Source organism: Peromyscus eremicus, chromosome 7, assembly GCF_949786415.1.
Source record: "Peromyscus eremicus chromosome 7, PerEre_H2_v1, whole genome shotgun sequence".
NCBI classification, from domain to species: domain Eukaryota; kingdom Metazoa; phylum Chordata; class Mammalia; order Rodentia; family Cricetidae; genus Peromyscus; species Peromyscus eremicus.
In genome coordinates this window covers 89674768-89693740 of record NC_081422.1, presented here as the reverse complement: position 1 = coordinate 89693740, position 18973 = coordinate 89674768, and the positions used below count along the sequence as shown (strand labels likewise).

At 36.4% G+C, this 18973-nt stretch overlaps 1 protein-coding gene across 3 annotated transcripts in view; it reads left to right on the top strand.

Annotated features, from left to right (window-relative positions):
- Positions 1-18973, top strand: part of U2surp (U2 snRNP associated SURP domain containing) — a 56213-nt gene that overhangs the window by 21893 nt on the left and 15347 nt on the right. For 2 of the 3 annotated variants that reach the window (XM_059268375.1, XM_059268374.1), the window contains exons 11-22: positions 317-482; positions 674-885; positions 1810-1853; positions 4864-4968; positions 6439-6505; positions 6581-6744; positions 8648-8810; positions 9029-9108; positions 11228-11315; positions 14143-14265; positions 17465-17621; positions 18537-18632. In XM_059268375.1, coding sequence (XP_059124358.1) covers positions 317-482; positions 674-885; positions 1810-1853; positions 4864-4968; positions 6439-6505; positions 6581-6744; positions 8648-8810; positions 9029-9108; positions 11228-11315; positions 14143-14265; positions 17465-17621; positions 18537-18632 — 1465 coding nt within the window. Of the gene's footprint in view, positions 1-316; positions 483-673; positions 886-1809; positions 1854-4863; positions 4969-6438; positions 6506-6580; positions 6745-8647; positions 8811-9028; positions 9109-11227; positions 11316-14142; positions 14266-17464; positions 17622-18536; positions 18633-18973 lie in introns of those variants that run through there. The other variant, XM_059268376.1, reaches the window with a different exon arrangement.

Here is an 18973-nt window from a genome sequence, read left to right as displayed (position 1 = left end):
TTTATAGCTAAACCACTGCTGTCAAACAGGAAGAGAACTCAGATACACCTTTAGTTCCAGTAGCTCTAAGACCCTAAAACCTAGCAGCTCTAAGACCCTAAACCCTAGCTGTTTATTTAAATAAAATAGAAGGCTTCTAATATGAAAATATTGCGAATGCCCCAGTGTTGAGTTCCTGATATTTGGATGTAATACTATAGCATTAATATGTGGCTTTTTACTTTGTGAAAATGATTTTGCTTTCTGGGCTGCATAGACTTCTTTGTGGCCCCCTCCCCCGCTTTGTGTATAACCAAACACTTTCATCTTTTAATAGATGAATGAAGAAATGCTGTGTCAAGAATTTGGAAGATTTGGACCATTAGCTAGTGTAAAAATTATGTGGCCTAGAACTGATGAAGAACGAGCAAGAGAAAGAAATTGTGGCTTTGTGGCTTTTATGAATAGAAGAGATGCTGAAAGAGCTCTAAAAAATTTAAATGGTAACGTTCTTATGGTCCATTTATAGAATTTAGATCTTTCTTTGATGTAGAAGATTATTCATAAAAACCGTACTGAGACTTTAGATCAAATTTGAAAGGCTGTAAAGGAAATTTAATTCAAGTTACCAGAAATACTTTTTTCTCTGGAGGCTTGTCAAAGTAACCTTTCTCTTTTCTTTTTTCTTTTGCAGGAAAAATGATTATGTCTTTTGAAATGAAGTTAGGTTGGGGTAAAGCTGTACCTATTCCTCCACATCCTATATACATTCCGCCTTCTATGATGGAACACACACTCCCCCCACCTCCATCCGGACTGCCTTTTAATGCGCAGCCTAGAGAGCGGTTAAAAAACCCCAATGCTCCCATGTTACCACCACCTAAAAACAAGGAGGATTTTGAGAAGGTAATTTAAACAATGTACATAGGGCTGCATCTAATATGTAAATACTAAATCTGTGGTAGTATTTCTTTTCAACAATTTTATAGAAATATGTGTTTTACTCTGGCAACTCATAAAGAAATAAGTAGATGTGTTCCCTGCCTTAGCCCATGGAAACCCTATATTGAATTAATTTAGGTCATATTTTTATTTGTGGCTACCATTTCCTTTTGACCCCTCGGTAAGCTCCCCTCCCCCCTTGTTCAGTGTTGTATTCAGGTTTGCTTGAATTCAGTGTTTGAATTTACTTTGTTCTAAGAACATGATAGTTTTTATTTGGTTAAGAGACTTTTCAATTAGAAAGACCACCTAAATAGTTAAATTGTTTGGATGGCAGCAACTTAGCTTTCAAGGTCTTGAGGTGTATTAGACTATATAACAACATATATGGTATTTCAAAAATAGTTAATAATGTAGTAAAGGCAAAGGGTGAGTATTTTTCTTTATTAAACATAAAACCAACTTAATTTCAAGTTTAAGAATTTGTTGGTTCTGTTATGAGTTAATTACACTTGAAGTTGCAGGGCTGTTTTTAAAGGCTTGGGAACAAAGTAGCAAACTGTATGATCAGAGGCAAACAGTTAATTCACGAATTAAAATCTTTATCTGATAATTTTCAGTGTAGTACCTATTTCAGTGCATTGATGTGCATTCTAGCAGGAATGTTCTGATTCTTTGCATTTGGTGAACATTAACTGTTCACTGTGAACACATCCATTTGCATTTATGTAATTTCATAGTGTATAATTACTTCCAATGCAGTGATTGCCTGCAGAACTTGTGATTAGATGTGTAGTGTTTTCAATGCATTATGTATATTTTTGCTTGTTACTTGTTAACAATACTCACATATTCTATGTTTATTATCTGATGTGACTTCATATACAGACTCTGTCGCAAGCCATAGTCAAAGTGGTTATCCCAACAGAAAGGTACATGTTTTTCTTTATTATTACTGATCTAAATATAGACAATATCCCCTTCTGAATTGAAAAGAAATGGTGTTGAGGAAAAGGTAATATCTTGACTGAGCAATGGCTCCTTCCCAGTTCTTTTGGGGGATGTATAAAAATTAATTTATTACACTTTGGAATTTTATGTTATCTTTTCTTTTGTTTTTATTGTTATCATTTTAGAGAGTTTTTAATAGCTTTAGAAATTAGAATGTTTAAGTAGATTAATGTAGAGTTGTTGGTCTGGTAATTTGAAACTATTGTGAAGGAAAAATAGGTATTTTAAATAAAACATATCTTAAATTTTAGATAATATTACAATTTGAAACAATCTATTGCTTTTCACTTGGTTTCTGGATTATCTACATTTAATATACAATCTTGGTTTTAGATGTTACTGGAGGTGCAGTTGTATTTTTTTTTTCATGATTGATTTTGAGAAGAAATTCCAATTGTTTTTGTGAACATAAGACATAATAGGAATTTTTAGTCATGATAACAAAGATGTTTGGATCTTTTTATTTTTCTTTCTTCCCCTTTTTTTCTTTTTAAATACATTGCTAATGAAGAACAATCATGCTGTAGGTATGCTCTTGCTCAGTCAAGCTCAGCCTTTTCCCAAACACAGGAACACAACACTGGTTGAATAATAAATGAACACAAAAGAATTCCAAATTCTCTTTGACATTGGCCTTGGTGAGCAACACCAGCTGAACTGTCTGCGGCAGCGGGGGACCAGGAAAACATCATGGGATGGATTGGGAAAGTATACAGTTTTTGACCAGACATTGGTACGATCGACTCCAATAAATGTGGTTTTATTATAACTGAGAGACTTTTTTTTTGTTGTTGTGGTTGCCCAGAATAAGATAATTACTGTTTAAAAATAAAATAATGCACTTTAAAATATAACATTTTTGTACTACACTGTTTTGTTTTGATAGAAAAGTCATTTTTTTAAATAAGAAAATTATATAATCCTTAATGGAAGAATATGATTGCAATGCTTTACTTTTGATTCCAAGACAGCAGCAACTAATTGTCAGATTTTGATTTTAAATAGTCATATGAAACATTTTAACCTCCTTTAAACTTGTAATTTTTTTATAGAGTTTTATCAGTACAAGCCTGTTTAAAACTATAGTGGGTTATTTTTCCACTGTTAAAACGTTCACAGGGAAAGTATTTTTTGTAGCATTCAAAAAAACATATCCAGTAGTTTTATGTGTGACTCAGATTATTTCTAAATAAAATTTTGTGTATATATTTTGCTGAAAAATCTTGACTTACCATTAGAATGAATCCTTTGGTATGATAAACCATTTTTCATGTTCCTTAAATGACTGAAGTCAAGTTGTTTTTGACTGTATTGATAAAAGTTTCTGGGTCTATAACATTTGTCTACTTGGTAAATGGTCATGTATTATGATTTGCACATGAAGCTTCCCTGAGCTTTAATTTGCCTTATATCAGTGGGGATTTTAGAACTGACTAATAACTGCATGGCCCTTTCTAAACAGTGCCACAAACTATGAGGGTGCTGAGTTCCTTCTCACTAGGGAGCAGTACTTCGTATCTCACAGTCAATATATTTGTGAAGGAGAATAATTTTTAAGTTAAAATTAAGTTGTTTTTTTTTTAACAATTTGAAGTTGAATTGATAGTTCTAAAGGATAATTTCCCCTTTGTAAAGATTTAAACCTCCATGTAATTTTTTGATCTTTAGAATTTTTTTTTCTACTATGTAGAAATATTAGTGTCCATTTGAGTAGGCTTGTTTAAAAACTGTAGAAAATATAGTCAGTATAAGAGATTATTTCACGATCAGGTATTTTGAAGCAGAGTATTATAGACCTCCCTCCAAAAAAAGTCTGTCTTGTATAACTATATTTATATTCTAGCAGTTACATGGACTTAATTGAGCCAAGAATGCTCAGGATGTAATTTATATGTGTCTTCTACCAAGAGTCAATATCCTTTTGCTTTTCCCAGTTGTAACTTGCCAACTTTGTACTACTTGGGGACTGGTGGAAGTGAAGTCAAGAGCAGCTTAGGAATAAGTAAGCTGAGTCATTTCTGCCTGACACATTACTCAATATCTGAAATTAGTTTGGAATCTTTTATTAAAGATTTTATTTTCTGATTTAAAAAATTAAATTCTTCCTATGAGTGCAACCAATAAAGTAACTTAATAAACAGTAGCTCTTATCTTTTTGGCTCAAACATTGGAAGATAAGCATTACAGAGAGTGGACACCTCACCATGTCCCCTGTTTTGTAAAGTGTAGGACTTCATTTACTCATGGCTTTACAATATAATTTTTTCATTGGTTGGTAATATGCAGGCAGGATTACACGTTAGGAATTCTAAACTAATTTTGAAGTGCTTCAAAGGGATGTTGCCTCATTAAAGGTCAGATTTAATAAAAACTGCATCTGGTATGTGTGTACTAGAACACAGGAATTTGGATGGGTCTTTTATTAAATCAGGCCTTAAGTTTGTTAAATAGTTTTACATTTTTGTAAATTAAAGTTATGATCATAACATTTCAATATCATTATGAAAGTATCTGTATTAGGACTAATTTTTTTTAAAAAGACATAGTGTATACATTTTTAGACGGTTGTAACATGCAAATTGCAAGTTGCTGATATCCAATTAGTTGTGATTTATAATTTAATTTTTTTGCATTTTGGAAGTAATGTTAAGTGGCATTTAGAAAATTCAGTCTATTACTGTAAGGCTGTTTTGTGGCTTCCCACACTCCTTCACCTCTCCTTCCTCCCTGTTCCTCTACCCTCACTGGCCCTTTCCCTCTTAACGCACAAGGCCTTTAATGTGTGCTCCAGGTTACTTTTTTGATATGAAATTCTGTTAGTCAGCAGAATATTTTTTTTTTTTACTGCACCATTATAGTAACTTAGGTCAAGTGTAGTTTTATATAGGGGTGTGTCTGAATCCATTTTCTTTAACTGTGTTGTTGTTGTAGGAATTTGCTCGCCCTGATACACCGAATGATAGAATTTGTTGTGCGTGAAGGGCCAATGTTTGAAGCTATGATTATGAACAGAGAAATCAACAATCCTATGTTCAGGTATGCTTTTATTATGTAATAAATTTATAACAAAATTTAGCATTAACTATTTTCAAGTGGCGTTAAATACATTCACATGATTTTACAGCATACCACTTATCAATTCATTTCCAGACATCTTTTCACCTTCCAGAACTGAAGCTCTCTACTTATTAAAGCTCTCTACTTATTAAAGCTCTCTACTTATTAAAGAGTAACTCTCCTCATAGCCCCTTGCAAACACCATTCTTTGTATTTCTGTGCATTTGACTACCTTACATATTTTTCTAAGTGTAGAACCATACAATGTTTGTCTTTTGGGACTGACTTGACTTCAGTACTTTTCTTTTGGAGGCAGATGAGGCGTAGAGTGAGATGATCTCATTCTGTAGCCTAGACAGGCCCTGTGCTTGCCCTACTTTATAGTACTGAGATTTACAGGCAAAATCCATCCCCAGCTCCTTTTAAAGTCTGTGTCTATATTCTATACTTTAATGATCCTCCAATAGGTGTTTGAAAGCCTTTTAACTTATTTCTTCTCTTCTGATACTGAGAATATTTCCAAGAGTAGGCTAGTGAGACAGCTCACTGGGTTCAGGGCTCCTGCTGCCAAGCTGACATCTGAGTTCAGAGTCCAGAGCCCACGTGCTGGGAAGAGAGAGCAGATCCCCATTCTGTGGTGTGCATGAGCACAGGCCCACATGCAAACAAATACATCGTCTATAGATGTATTCTCCCAAGAATAAATGTCTAAAAATAGTAAGATTTAGCTCTTAGCATTGTCTAGGAGGAAAAGAACTTCCATATGCTTTCCAGTGAAAGTCATAAGCAAGCTAGAATTGAGCAAAGTAGTTTGAAAGGAAATAGTTTATCATCTGAATTGCTTTATTTAAGACATTGATTTAATATTCTATTAAACAGGGTAAAAGCTCTTCAAATTACCTGTTGAGAAAAATCTCTCTAGTATTCTAGTTTATCTTCTGACCTGTGCTTTGTGCTTTATAATGGCAGTTATGGCATAGTGGTGCACACCTTTAATCCTAGCACTTGGGAGGCAGAGGCAGGTGGATTTCTGTGAGTTGGAGGGTAACTTGTTGGTATATATAGTGAGTTCCAGGGCAGCCATGGCTACATAGAGAGATCCTGTCTCAAAACCAAACAAAAATTTTAAAATTATAAAAACAGTCATTCTGAGAGTTCATATTAGTTTTTAAGGCAGTCTGGGGCACGGGAAGGGTGAATATTATGGAAAATGAAAGGACTCCTTCCCTACCCCCATGCCACAGGGTCTTTGCTTTTGGTCTTCTTTAGAAGTAAGAGGGCATTTGTTTTATTTAATTGATAGTAGCGTGCTCTCTCTCTCTCTCTCTCTCTCTCTCTCTCTCTCTTTAATTGAATAGGCTTACAAGGAGCTGGTTTCATGTAGACACTAAAGTAGATAGCTCTCTCCTAAAGACTATGTTGTTTATTGTTTTTGTTTGTCTTGTTTAGGTTTTTATTTGAAAACCAGACACCAGCCCATGTCTACTACAGGTGGAAGCTTTATTCTATTCTGCAGGCAAGTAGGATCAGTTACTTTGTTGACTTTAACTCTGAGGTTCGAGCTTTCTAATAACTTTTTGGGTATTATTAGGGAGATTCTCCAACTAAATGGCGGACAGAAGATTTTCGTATGTTCAAAAATGGATCTTTTTGGAGGCCACCACCATTAAATCCATACCTTCATGGGATGTCAGAAGAGCAAGAGGCGGAGGCCTTTGTGGAGGAGCCTAGTAAAAAGGGAGCACTCAAGGAAGAGTAAGAGCTTTTCTGTTGTATGTTCAGGAAACTTGCCCTAATGCTTGCTGCCTTTAGTTGTCTGCTCTAACTCTTTCAAGCCATAAGATAAAGCAGTATTCTCCCTTGCCAGTGTTTAGCATGTTTTATTTCATATTTTAGCATTTTAGACATCTTGGATAAATTTAATGGTAAATAACAAGAGTGTATCCTGTTGAATTTGACCACCTCCTGATGAAATTAGTGATCATCTCTTAAACATAGTTGAGCTCTTTCTCTAGCATTGCAATACTTACCTAGAGATTATTAGAATTTTTCCCAGAGTGTAAGATAAAAGAAGAAAAATGACCGTGTATTGGGGTCAGGTAAAGCCTTTCTGTAGTTTTAAATAGAACTATAGAACTACTACTATAGTGTGTAGTAGTTCTGAGATGGCAGCTAGGAAAACATTAATATTAGTGCACACCTAATATGGCTCACCTAATAAAAGCACTTGTTGCTCTTGCTGAGGACTTGGATTCAGATCCCAGCACCTACATGGTGGCCCACAACTATCTCTATCTCCAGTTCTAGGGCTCTCATGTCCTCTTGTGGCCTCTGCACGCACCAGATATGCATGTTGTGTATGTATATACATACATGGAAATAAAACATTCAAACACAGAAGATAAAAATTAAATCTTACAAAGAGTGTTCATTCAGAACTGGTATAATGAGTTAGCTCCATTTTAAAAAGCAGACATATTAAATAAGTGTTTAGAGGTTCTTTATACCTCATGGAAAATGTTGGCTAAAAGATTTTAGCATGTAATGCTACATGTTTCATTGCACAGTGTGGAAAGCTTAATACCCATTGCCTCAGTGCTTTGTTGGTGAGGTGGTTTTTGATAGTGGGGCCCTTCAGTTGTTGAGTGTATTTGTTCCTTTAGGTTGATGTTCATTACATTAGCTATAGATCCAGTCCTTAGTCTAAATCTAGCTATCTTCTGGTTTTAGAAATGAGGTTAAAGTTCTTATTACATTTACGTATTATATTTGTATATGTGTGTGTGCACACTCATGGTATGCATGTGGAGGCTAGGGGACAGTTTGCAGGACACTCTTCTTTCACCTATGGGTCCTAGGGATGAAACTGGTTATCAGGCTTGGAAGCAAGTGTTTTTACCTGCTTTGCCATCTTGCTTTCCAACTAAATAAAGTTTAATTGAAAAACAATGGTGCTCATTGCTTTGCATATATGTAAGGCTTCCTTGGAATAATAGCAGTAGAGGAACTGTTAACAGAGACCATGTGATCTGCAGGACCTAACATATTTATGATTTCCTTACAGAAAAAGCTTGTCCTACTTAATTCCTTGTAAAAGTGCTAATAAAGTAATACTTCCTCCAAAGAAAGGATATGGAGAACTGGGAGGTTTTTTATTTTAATGGGCATAGTAAGAGTGGAATACTTTTGGAGACTTTAAATAGTGACATAAAGTCACTAGAATATTTTGTTATTTTTAGAAAAAGTATTCTCTATATAAGTTTTTTAAAAAATTATAGATGGTCAGTGGTGGCACATGCCTTTGATCTCAGCACTCAGGAGGCAGAGGCAGGTGGATTTCTGTGAGTTCAAGGCCAGCCTTGTCTACAAAATTAGTTCCAGGACAGTCAGGACTGTTACACAGAGAAACTCTGTCTCCACCCCCCTCCAAAAAAAAAAAAAAAAAAAATTGTACCAAATTTGGAGAGAACCTAACAAAACTCAATCTTGAAAACCATTTTATCTGAGTGGGTTTTAAACAAACTAGTTTTTGTGAGGTGAACACAGTAACTGTTAAATTTACTGAGAAACACCCACAAGAAGCTAGTCTGTGAGCAGTAGTTATTGGTATGTTTGGAATGCTATGTTTGAATATTTATAAGTGAAAACTTATATTCAGACAGCGGGATAAATTAGAAGAAATCTTGCGAGGATTAACGCCAAGGAAAAATGATATTGGAGATGCCATGGTTTTCTGTCTTAATAACGCTGAAGCTGCTGAAGAAATAGTGGATTGCATTACTGAGTCATTGTCTATCTTAAAGACACCTCTTCCCAAGAAGGTATTGAAATGATTTCTCTTTGAACTTTAGATAAGGGGGTAATAGTTGACTTTTTTTTTTTTTTCCTGCAAAAGTCGTGTATGTAGTGATGGTGGATCTCATAGAGATGAATTAGTATTTACTATTATATCATAGCCAAATTCAAGGAATGGGTGTACAGTTATTTTCTAGATATGCTGTTGGTTATTGTTTTCCTTTTGTCTCATTTTGCATTACAGATTGCCAGATTATATTTGGTGTCTGATGTTTTGTACAACTCTTCAGCCAAAGTTGCCAATGCTTCATATTACAGGAAATTGTAAGTATGAGCTGATACTCTTGAGATGATGAATTTAAGGACGAGGAGATCAAAAAAGGATTGTTGTGTTAGTATTGTTCATTAACAAGAAATGATTTTCAGAGTCTGTGAGATGGCTCAGTGGGTTAAGATGTTTGCCGTGTAAGCCTGATGACTAAGTTTGAGTCTAGGAACTCGTGTAAAGGTGGAAGGAAAGAAATGACTCCACAAAGTTGTCCTCTGACCCTGACTTCAGCCCTCACTCCCACAATAATAATAATAAATCAGAAAATTTAAAAGCAATTTAGTAGAATTTTTAAAGAAATGGACTTACGTTTATTGAACTAAACCAATGTAAGGTAAATTAGTAGTTTTTTGAAAACTTCTTTCAGTTTTTCTTATTAATGGCATTTATTTGTGTCTGTGTATGTGTGAACATGGAACATGACCTATAAGTGGTCAGACGACAACTTGTAGGAGTTGATTTTCTCCTTCCACCACGTGGGTCTCTGGGATAGATTGCAAGTTGCCTTCCTTAACAACAGTGTTTTTATCCACTGAGCCATGTAGCTCGCCCTTGTTTTTTTTTTTATTGAAGTGGGGTCTCACTCTAGCCCAGATTGCCTAGAATTTACTATGTAGCCTAGAAATATTGACAGAAGGACAAATAGGTGGCATTAAAAAAAATTAAAATTATATATTTTGCCTATTTAGCTACTTTATAATAAACCTAAATAGCATAATAAATAATGGCATATGTAAAAGAAGAAACCAAAGTTTTAACATCATTGTTTTCTTTTGGTAATCATTGTATTGATTTATTTTTTTAAAAGATTTTTTTTAATTTTTATTTTTTCCATATGAGTGCTTTGCCTGCATGTATTATGTGCATCACATGTGTGCCTGGTGCATGTAGGCCAGAAGAAGGAGTCAAATGCCCTGGAATCATAGTTATGATCTGCCATGTCCATCCCGGGATCTGAATGAACCTCGGTGCTTTTAGGAGCTAGCTTGCCAGCCCTGTTGGCTGGTTTTCCTTGTTCTTATTTTCTAAAACACGAGGGAGTTGTAGTGGGCATTGTAATTCATATGTACATCTTCAGTTCCACAGAGCTCCCCCTCTGTCTGTGTTTATTAAATGGTCAGCCTCAGGGAAAGGAATTGACTATAAAAGGAAATTGAGAATTATGGCCTGGACTGGGAATTGTAACTCAGTTGGTTGAGTGCTTGCCTGGCATGAAGAAGCCCTGAGTTTGATTTTCAGCACCGCTTAAAACCAGGTGTGGTAATACACACTGTGGTCCTGGCAGTCCAGAGGTAGAGGCAGGAGGATCTTCAGCTCAAGGTCATCTTAACTAAGCTATATAGTGAGGAAGAAACTGGGGACTGATTTGCATCTTAGTCTCTTTAGCTCTTTGAAGTTTTTTGGGCTCCGCTCTTTCTCTTTAACCCATTAGCACTTTTTATTGATAGAAATAGATTTTATAATCTATCCAGAAGCTGATTGACACCACTTTCCTGGCTGCCGGCCCAAGTTGCCATTGTCTCACCTGAATTACAGCAGTAGTCTCCTAACTTGTTTCTCTTCTGTACCCTCTGATCAGTACAGCGTCCAGGTCATCCTTTGAAATGAATAGAGTTCAGTTTGTAGAGTGTTTGCCTAGTGTGCCCGAAACTCTTGGGTTTGATCCTCAGCACTTTATAAAATCAGATGTAGTGGTGTGTGCCCAGCGCTTGGAAGGTGGAGGTGGGAGGATGAGTTCATGGTTATCCTTGGCTACATAGCAAGTCCTAGGTTAGCCTATGCTACATATGTATGTATATGTGACTGTGTGAGTGCTTGTGCAGGTGAGAAAAGGAGAATGGGATCGGGAGAGCCCTGCTTTTAGTTCTGCTACTAATTCTTTTTTCCTTCTCTTATGTCACTTACCTTTAAGTTTGCTATTATATGACACAAAGAAGGAGGGCCAGATGGCTGAATTCATCCTAAATATAAAATTGCTTGCTAAAGGACACTGGTATTTTAAGTTTCTTAATTTGCTTTATGTGTAAGATGAGTTTTTTCATTGGCTAGCAGGCTGAAGAGAATGTGAGTTGTTAAACAAATTCTATTTTAAAGAATGTATTGTTTGAATTTCAGTTTTGAAACAAAGCTATGTCAGATATTTTCAGACCTCAATGCTACTTACCGTACAATTCAAGGCCATTTACAATCTGAAAATTTTAAGGTATGTATATTTTATTGTTTTTGCCCTGATGTGTCAAATAGAGGAGGAGGGCATTGGAGGGCTATAAAAGAATGTCAGACAAATATAATATTCAAGACTTGGATCTTTTAGAAATTACTCTTAAAATTCTTTAAATATTGTGTTGTCAGGTAGTTTTTAGTTTTATGTTAATTATTTAGATACTTTTATTTTAAAATTTTTCTTTCATGATTTATTAGTTTTAATTATGTGTATGTGTTTCTGTGTGGATATATGCACATGTGTGTGGGTGCTTAGCTAGGCCAGAGGTGTGGGATCCCCCTGGACTCAAGAGTTACAGGGAATTGTAAACCAACTGATGTAGGTGCTGGGAGCTGAACTCAGGTCCTCAGAACACATTCAGAAGGCCATTTGTTTTATAATGGTGTATGCAGTTTGGATTAGGAACATGCATTTTGATTATTCATGGTTGTTTAGAAAGTATCTTCAGGGCATTGGTAGCTCAGTTGATATAGTAGGTGGTTGTGATGTGAGGCCTGCTGTGGCATGGGGCCTGGAGTGCCGCCTGACCCTGTGTCTTCTGAGGTACCATGCTTGAGCTGGGAGGCAGCAGCCAGCCACATCCTCCAGAGTCTTGGGGTGACCCAAAGCTTTGGCCTGTATCCCCTCCCCAGAAAATGGGAAGATTGAGTAGATTTAGTGACTGCCTTCCATAGAATGCCACCAGAGGAGAAAGGCCCCACTGTACCCTAGTGTGAAGTGGGTCATTATGAAAGCAGAGTGCCATCTGAGACAGTTCTTCACAGCTGGGACCAGGTACAGAACTTGATAGAAATGAGTAGACATCACTGGTTTCCTAGTTTGCAGATGGGTGCTTGAGGGTGACCACTACTAGCTTAACAATGGTGGGAGCACAAAGGTGGCTTAAGAATTTCCTTGATAATGATTTGAAAATTTGGTCTTCAGAAGTTGTGTGGAAGATTTAAAATTTCTTGGAGTGTGAGAAGTGCTGGAGTGCTGTGGATATCGTTCTGTATAAATAAACACTGATTGGCTGGTAGCCAGACAGGAAGTATAGGCGGGACTAACAGAGAGGAGAATTGAGGGAACAGGAAGGGGAGAGGAGACGGGCTGGAGCCGCGCCAGGACAAGCAAGATGTAAGGTACCAGTAAGCCACAAGCCACGTGGCAAAGTATAGATTAATAGAAATGGGCTAAATATAAGAGTAAGAGCTAGACAATGATAGGCCTGAGCTAATGGCCAAGCAGTTTAAATAATGTAAGAGTCTGTGTGTTTATTTTATAAGTGGGCTCTGGGACTGGCGGGACTTGGCGGCGGGAGCTGGAGAGAAATTCTCCAGCAACACTGGACACTGTTATTGTTTAAATCATGAATACACATTTAAGCCAGGCAGGTGGGAATAATTTTAATGAACTGCTTTGAAGGAAAAAAAACCTATTCAGTTTTTTTAAATAACTGTATTTACTATTTTATAATGTAATATATTATATAATAATAAATATCTTATAATATAAAAATAAGTATATATTTTATATGTAATATCTATATTTTTAAAATAACTATTTTATACAATATACTATATAATAATAAATATCTTATTATATATAATATAACATAAACAATCTTATAAGATTTACTATTTATAGGCTGGGTGGTGGTGCTACAAGCCTTTAATCCCAGCACTCAGGAGGCAGAGGCAGGCGGATCTCTGTGAGTTTGAGGCCAGCCCGGTCTACAGAGCAAGCTCCAGGACAGGCACCAAAACTACACAGAGAAACTCTGTCTCGAAAAACCAAAAAAAAAAAAAAAACCCAAAACCAATAACATTAAGCTGTAGGCTAATGTTAAGAAAAAGCCAGTCAATCTCCCCTGTCCCCAAGGTAGTAATTGAATAAGTGAATATACTATTGCGGGAAGAAGACTTTGTTGAGAAATTTCTTTAGCTTGGGAAGCTGTCCCATGACCCCATTATATAGATATTTGTCTTAGTTAGGGTTTTATTGCTGTGAAGAGACACCCTGACCACAGCAACTCTTATAAAGGAAAGTATTTAATTGGTGCTGGCTTATAGTTTCAAAGGTTTAGTTCATTATTGTCATGGCTGGAAGCATGGTGGCATGCAGGCAGACTTGGTGCTGGAGAAGGAGCTGAGAGTTCTATATCTTGATCTACAGGCAGCTGAAAGAGACTGTGCCATACTGGATGTAGCTTGAGCATAGACGATCTCACAGTAACATACTTTCTCCAACAAAGCCACATCTCCTAATAGTGCCACTCCCTGTGTGCCAAGCATTCAAACACATGAGTCTTATGGGGCCCATGCTTATATAAATCACTACAATATTCAGACAATCCATTAAAATTTTTTTTAGTCTTAAGTTTTGATTATAAGTTATACTTTATAGAAAAGTATAGAAAATGTGCAAAGGAAAGTGTTTGCCAAGACTTCATTGGGCAATAATTGATTCAGGGTAAAGCTTGATTGCTTTGGTTTCTAGTGGTCAGAAGGTACTGTGAGATTGTTTTTCAGAATGTGGCTCACATACACTATGGACAACACGAGAGTTGACCTTAATTAAAAAACAAGTGGTCTTTTCCCCCCACCCCTCCACCCCCTGTATTTTTAGGCCTTTATTCTTTTTTCTTGGAAGAAAACATTGCTTTAAAAAATTTGGAAATGACATATATATTCTCTTTAATTTGGAAAAAAAAAGATCTAGCAACTTAAAGGAAAATTCAGCAAATCACAGTTGTTATCCTCATGAACTGAAGTTTGAGACGTACTGCCTCAACTAGTCATTCACTTTCTATTTTCTATTTATTTAGCAACGGGTAATGACCTGCTTCAGAGCATGGGAAGATTGGGCAATCTATCCAGAACCATTTCTGATCAAACTTCAAAATATTTTCTTAGGACTTGTAAATATCATTGAAGAAAAGGAAACAGAGGTAGGTATTCTGTACTTAAAAATTGGTCTGAGGAGAAGGATGTTACATGCATATATATATATAAAACTTCTTTGTGAGAAGTGCCTCTGTTTACCATTAAATAACCCAGGAGTCAATGTTAGCTATGTCAGGGATTTTCATTGTTGTGTTCTTATTTGATAGTGGCTATTTTTTTTCTTTTTTCTTTTTCTTTCTTTTAATAACATGGAAAGATTTGTGATATATTAGTAGAAAACATAATACACAGAAGTCCCTCAACTAACAAGGGGTTCTTCATAAACTTACTGTAAATAAATTATCATTAAGTTGAAGATACATTGAATACTTTTATCTATATGACTGAATCTGAGAGCTTAGCCTAGCCTACCTTGAATATCTCATAGAGCTTAAATTAACCTATACCTAGGCAAAAATGATCTAACAGGAAACCCAGTTTTAAAGAAAGTATTGAGTATCTCATTTAACTTATTGCAGACCTGCCATCAAAAATGATGGCAACGAAACACTGTAGATAGATAATATTTGTCCACGTGATCAGATGGTTGACTGGTACCCATAACTAAGTGCCACTGCCTAACATCATGGAAACACCACACTGTATATTGCTATCTGAAAAAAAGATCATAATTGAAGTTATTACTAAGTGTGTATTGTGTTGCAACATTGAAAATTTTCAAAAAGTCAAACCATCAAGAGTTGGGGATTGTTTCTGTATAAAAACTTTGATTATGTTAAAGTTAGCTCAAAAAGTAAACATAGACTTAGAAGATGTAGCATGATGGTACTGAATTGTGTTCATCATCATTCTCTTGCTTTTTCCTTCCTAAATGGTTTGTGTATCTTTCATCTTCATTTCTGGTAGTAATGCGTGAATCTCTTGGTTGGTGAACTGAGGCTATTCATGTTTAAGGTTATTATTGAGAATGGTTTCCTAATTGTTATAATCCAAATTGTTCATTGTTTGTTTGTTCTTGAGTTTCTCCCCTCTTAGGATCAGAGTTTGCTGGTTTATGAGGTTGGATATGATGGATTCTTTCCTAGTTTTTCTTTGTTTATCCAGTCCTGTCCTGAAGTTTTTTTCATTCCTGACTCTTGTGATTGAGACTGTCTTCCTCTGTATATAGTATTTAAATACCTTTTGCAATATGGCTTGGCGCTTGTGAACTGCCTTAGTTTATGCTTGTCTTGAAATGTTCTATTTCTCAGTATTTAAAATAAGACAGATTTGTTGGCTATAGCACTTTTGGTTGGCAGTTATTTACTTTCAGGGCTTGATTTGTATCATTCATTGCTCTCCTGCTTTGGGGTTGCTGAGAGATTTATTACTCTGATGCTTCTGCCTTTGTGGGTGAGTTAACATTTTTCCTTTACACCTTTTACTGTTGCTGCTTTGCTTTGTATTTTAATGTCTTGACCACGGGTGCCATAGATATCTGGTCATATCTGTTGGGGTCCTGAGGAGTGCCTTGTGTGTTTAAAAATCTGGATTTATGAAGTTTTCCACTCCTAAATGTCATTGATTCATTAATTCACTCTGCTTTTAGTGCTTGTCTCAACTTGTCCTGTATCTTGGGGATGATAAGTTTGGCTCTTGGCCATATCCTAGAGTTCTTAGATATTTGTGGTCTTGGTCATTGATTCCTTTGTCTTCCTTATTGATATTTGAGTGCAGTATTTCATCCACATTGTCCTCTACACCTGATATTCTTTGTTCTGCTTGGTAGAGGCTATTGGTGATGCTTCCTACTGTTTTGTTTTGCTTTAGATTTATTTTATGCATATGGGTGTTTTGCCTGCGTATGTGCTTGTGTACCACATGTATGCCTGGTGCCCACAGAGATCAGACAAAAGGATCAGATCCCCTGGAACTGAAGTTAGTGATGGTTAGGAGCCACCGCGCGGGTGCTGAGAGTTGAACTCAGATTTTCTTTTCTAGAGCAAGTGTTTTTCACCATCAAGCCAGCTCCCCAGTCTGCCCCCTACAAACACACACAGACGACTAAAAAAAAACTAAAACAAAAAAACTAACCCCTTTTAAAAACTATTTAACTTTATAATGTGGGCAGGCATGCAGCCATGTACTTGACACAGCTCATGAGGAGAGTCTAGAGGACAGTCGGAACGTTCGTCAGTCTCTCTCGCTCACTTTACTTAGTCCAGGGATTGAACTCAGGTTGTGAAGCTTATGTGCAAGTGTCTCACTTGCCATATCATCCTGCTGACTCACTGCTCTCAGTTTTATTTGATTCATTGAGGTTTGCATTTCTAACTTTTTTTAATCCAGATTGTTAACTTTCTTAACAATTTTCCTCTCTATTGCTCTCATTTACGGCCTGGTTTGTATCGTTATGTTTATAAGAAAACTTTGTCTTCTGACTTTTAACTTATATCAGTATCTGAGTTTCCTAGCGGAGGACTTAGGATCTTTGGGAGGCCCTTGACTTTTATCTTTTTCGTGTTGCTGTGTTGTAGCCTATGCATCTGTAGGTGTGACTGTCCCTTTGGGTCTTTGTAGTAGGGAAGTCTTACTGAGCAGCCCTCTTTTGGAGGGCTCAGTCTCCAATACTCTTTGGTGAGGTTGAGGTAAATTGCTTTTGGAAGCTAGGAATTGCACTTAGAGCTATACATGTATTTGCTTCTGTTCTTCTTCAGAATGTTTTCACCTCCATGGATTTTCCCGACTCTCCTTTACCTGTTATTGATGGGGAGACAGCTACTCGTCTGCCACCTTCTTAAACTTGTTTCAATGTCTTCAGTGTACAGTGTCCTCCTGCCACTGCTCTTTGTACATGTTCTTCTGTCTGGACCTTGTGTGTCACCAAGTGTAACTTCAGGCTACCTTCTGACTTCTTTACATGAAATTTAATTATTCAGTAGTATGATAAGATGCTGATGTACCCTTTTAATCTTTTGTTCTGATAGATTTCTTTTTCAAACAGCAAAAACCTTTACTAAGTTCTTTGACAGAAGAACAAAGACTGATTTTGTTCATCCTTGGGTCACAGGCTAGCTGGCCCCAATAATAAGCACCTAGTACATGTTAGGTAAATAAATGTATAGGTAATTGCTGCCTTGGCAGGCTGGATGATAAAGCATGTGTTTACGTTGGGTCTGGAAATACGGATCTCCAGCCATGTTAATCTAATAGTGAGAGATTTAAGAAGTCGAGAAAATGCTACAGTAGTGCATGTTTCTGTAGGATGTGCCAGATGATCTTGACGGTGCTCCCATTGAGGAAGAGCTTGATGGTGCGCCTCTGGAAGATGTGGATGGAATTCCCATTGATGCCACTCCCATTGATGATCTTGATGGAGTCCCTATAAAAAGTCTTGATGATGATCTGGATGGAGTGCCTTGTAAGTTCAGATTTCAAACATTAAAGCTAACAGGTTTAATTGCCAAAATGCTTTATTTTCTCACATGATGTTCTGGAGAAATGTAGAGAAATGTTTTAATTTTTGACTATGTCAAGTTACTCACCTCTTTTGATATTTTAAAACTCAAACATCTAGCAATATGTTTGACTGTGGCAAAGGAAAGGGCTGTCTTATGGTCATCTTTCTCTTTTGGACTGTTACTCTCCTGTAATAGTAGCAGATTTCCTTTTTGTCTCAGTTGTCTGAAAGCTATAGGCAATATCTCGTGTTTGTTTATAGCCATGTCAGATGCCCCGTGTCATCTGTTCTCTGGACTAAAATTATATTAAAGTGTTGGATAAAGTATGAACTTTGCAGCCCCGAAAACATTTATTTGTTTGTTTGTTTATCTTTCTCTCAGCTCCACATGTTTAAAGTGTTACCTGAATTTTCTGGGTAGTAGTTTCTTTATGCCCATTTTCTGCCTTCCTGTTCATGCTTAAAGTCACCCACTGCCAACTTCGGTCTGCAAATATTAAATGGAAAGTTCCAAAAAATTGACAAGTTTTAGGTGTCATAGTACATTCTAACAGTTACTCTTTCATGGTTGTTTTTACTGTGCCTAATTTATAACTATGTGTGGACAAGAAAACATAGTGTATAGTTCAGAGCTGTTCATAGGCTCAGGCATTTGCTAGAGGTCTTGGAATGTGTCTGCTATGGGTAAAAGGGCTTACTTTGCGCTGCTTAGAAATTGGGTCTGAAGCAAAAAAGTGAGTTCATTATAATCCTTGTTTTTGATACTGTCAATGTTTTTTCTACATGTGGACTTACTTCTGTTGGATTTTTGGTAAGGCCATTAGTTTGAGTCATCCCCTAATATATTTAATAGCTCATTTTTTCTTTCTTCAATAGTGGATGCAACTGAAGACTCAAAGAAGAATGAACCCATATTTAAAGTAGCCCCATCAAAATGGGAGGCTGTAGATGAATCTGAATTGGAAGCACAAGGTGAGTAAATTACAAATGTTGAGCTTTTAAACAGTTGTGTACTGGGATAGTGGTATCATTCAGTGGTGTAGTACTTGCTTATCGTATGTACGGCACTGGGTTGAATCACCAGCAATTAGTGAGGGGAAAATTAAGTTCTTATAATAATTATTGGTGCCTTTGTATTTGCATGTTGTGTATGTTTTCTTTTTGTGTAAAGTCTTTGTTTTCAGCTTTCACACTCAGTGCTACCATGTTTTAGGTCTATTATAATCATTCATTGATGTTGGTGCTCCTATAGTAATTGTTTTAGATCCTTCCGTTTGGAAGCTTTGAGAGTACAGTCAGAAATCATGAAAACC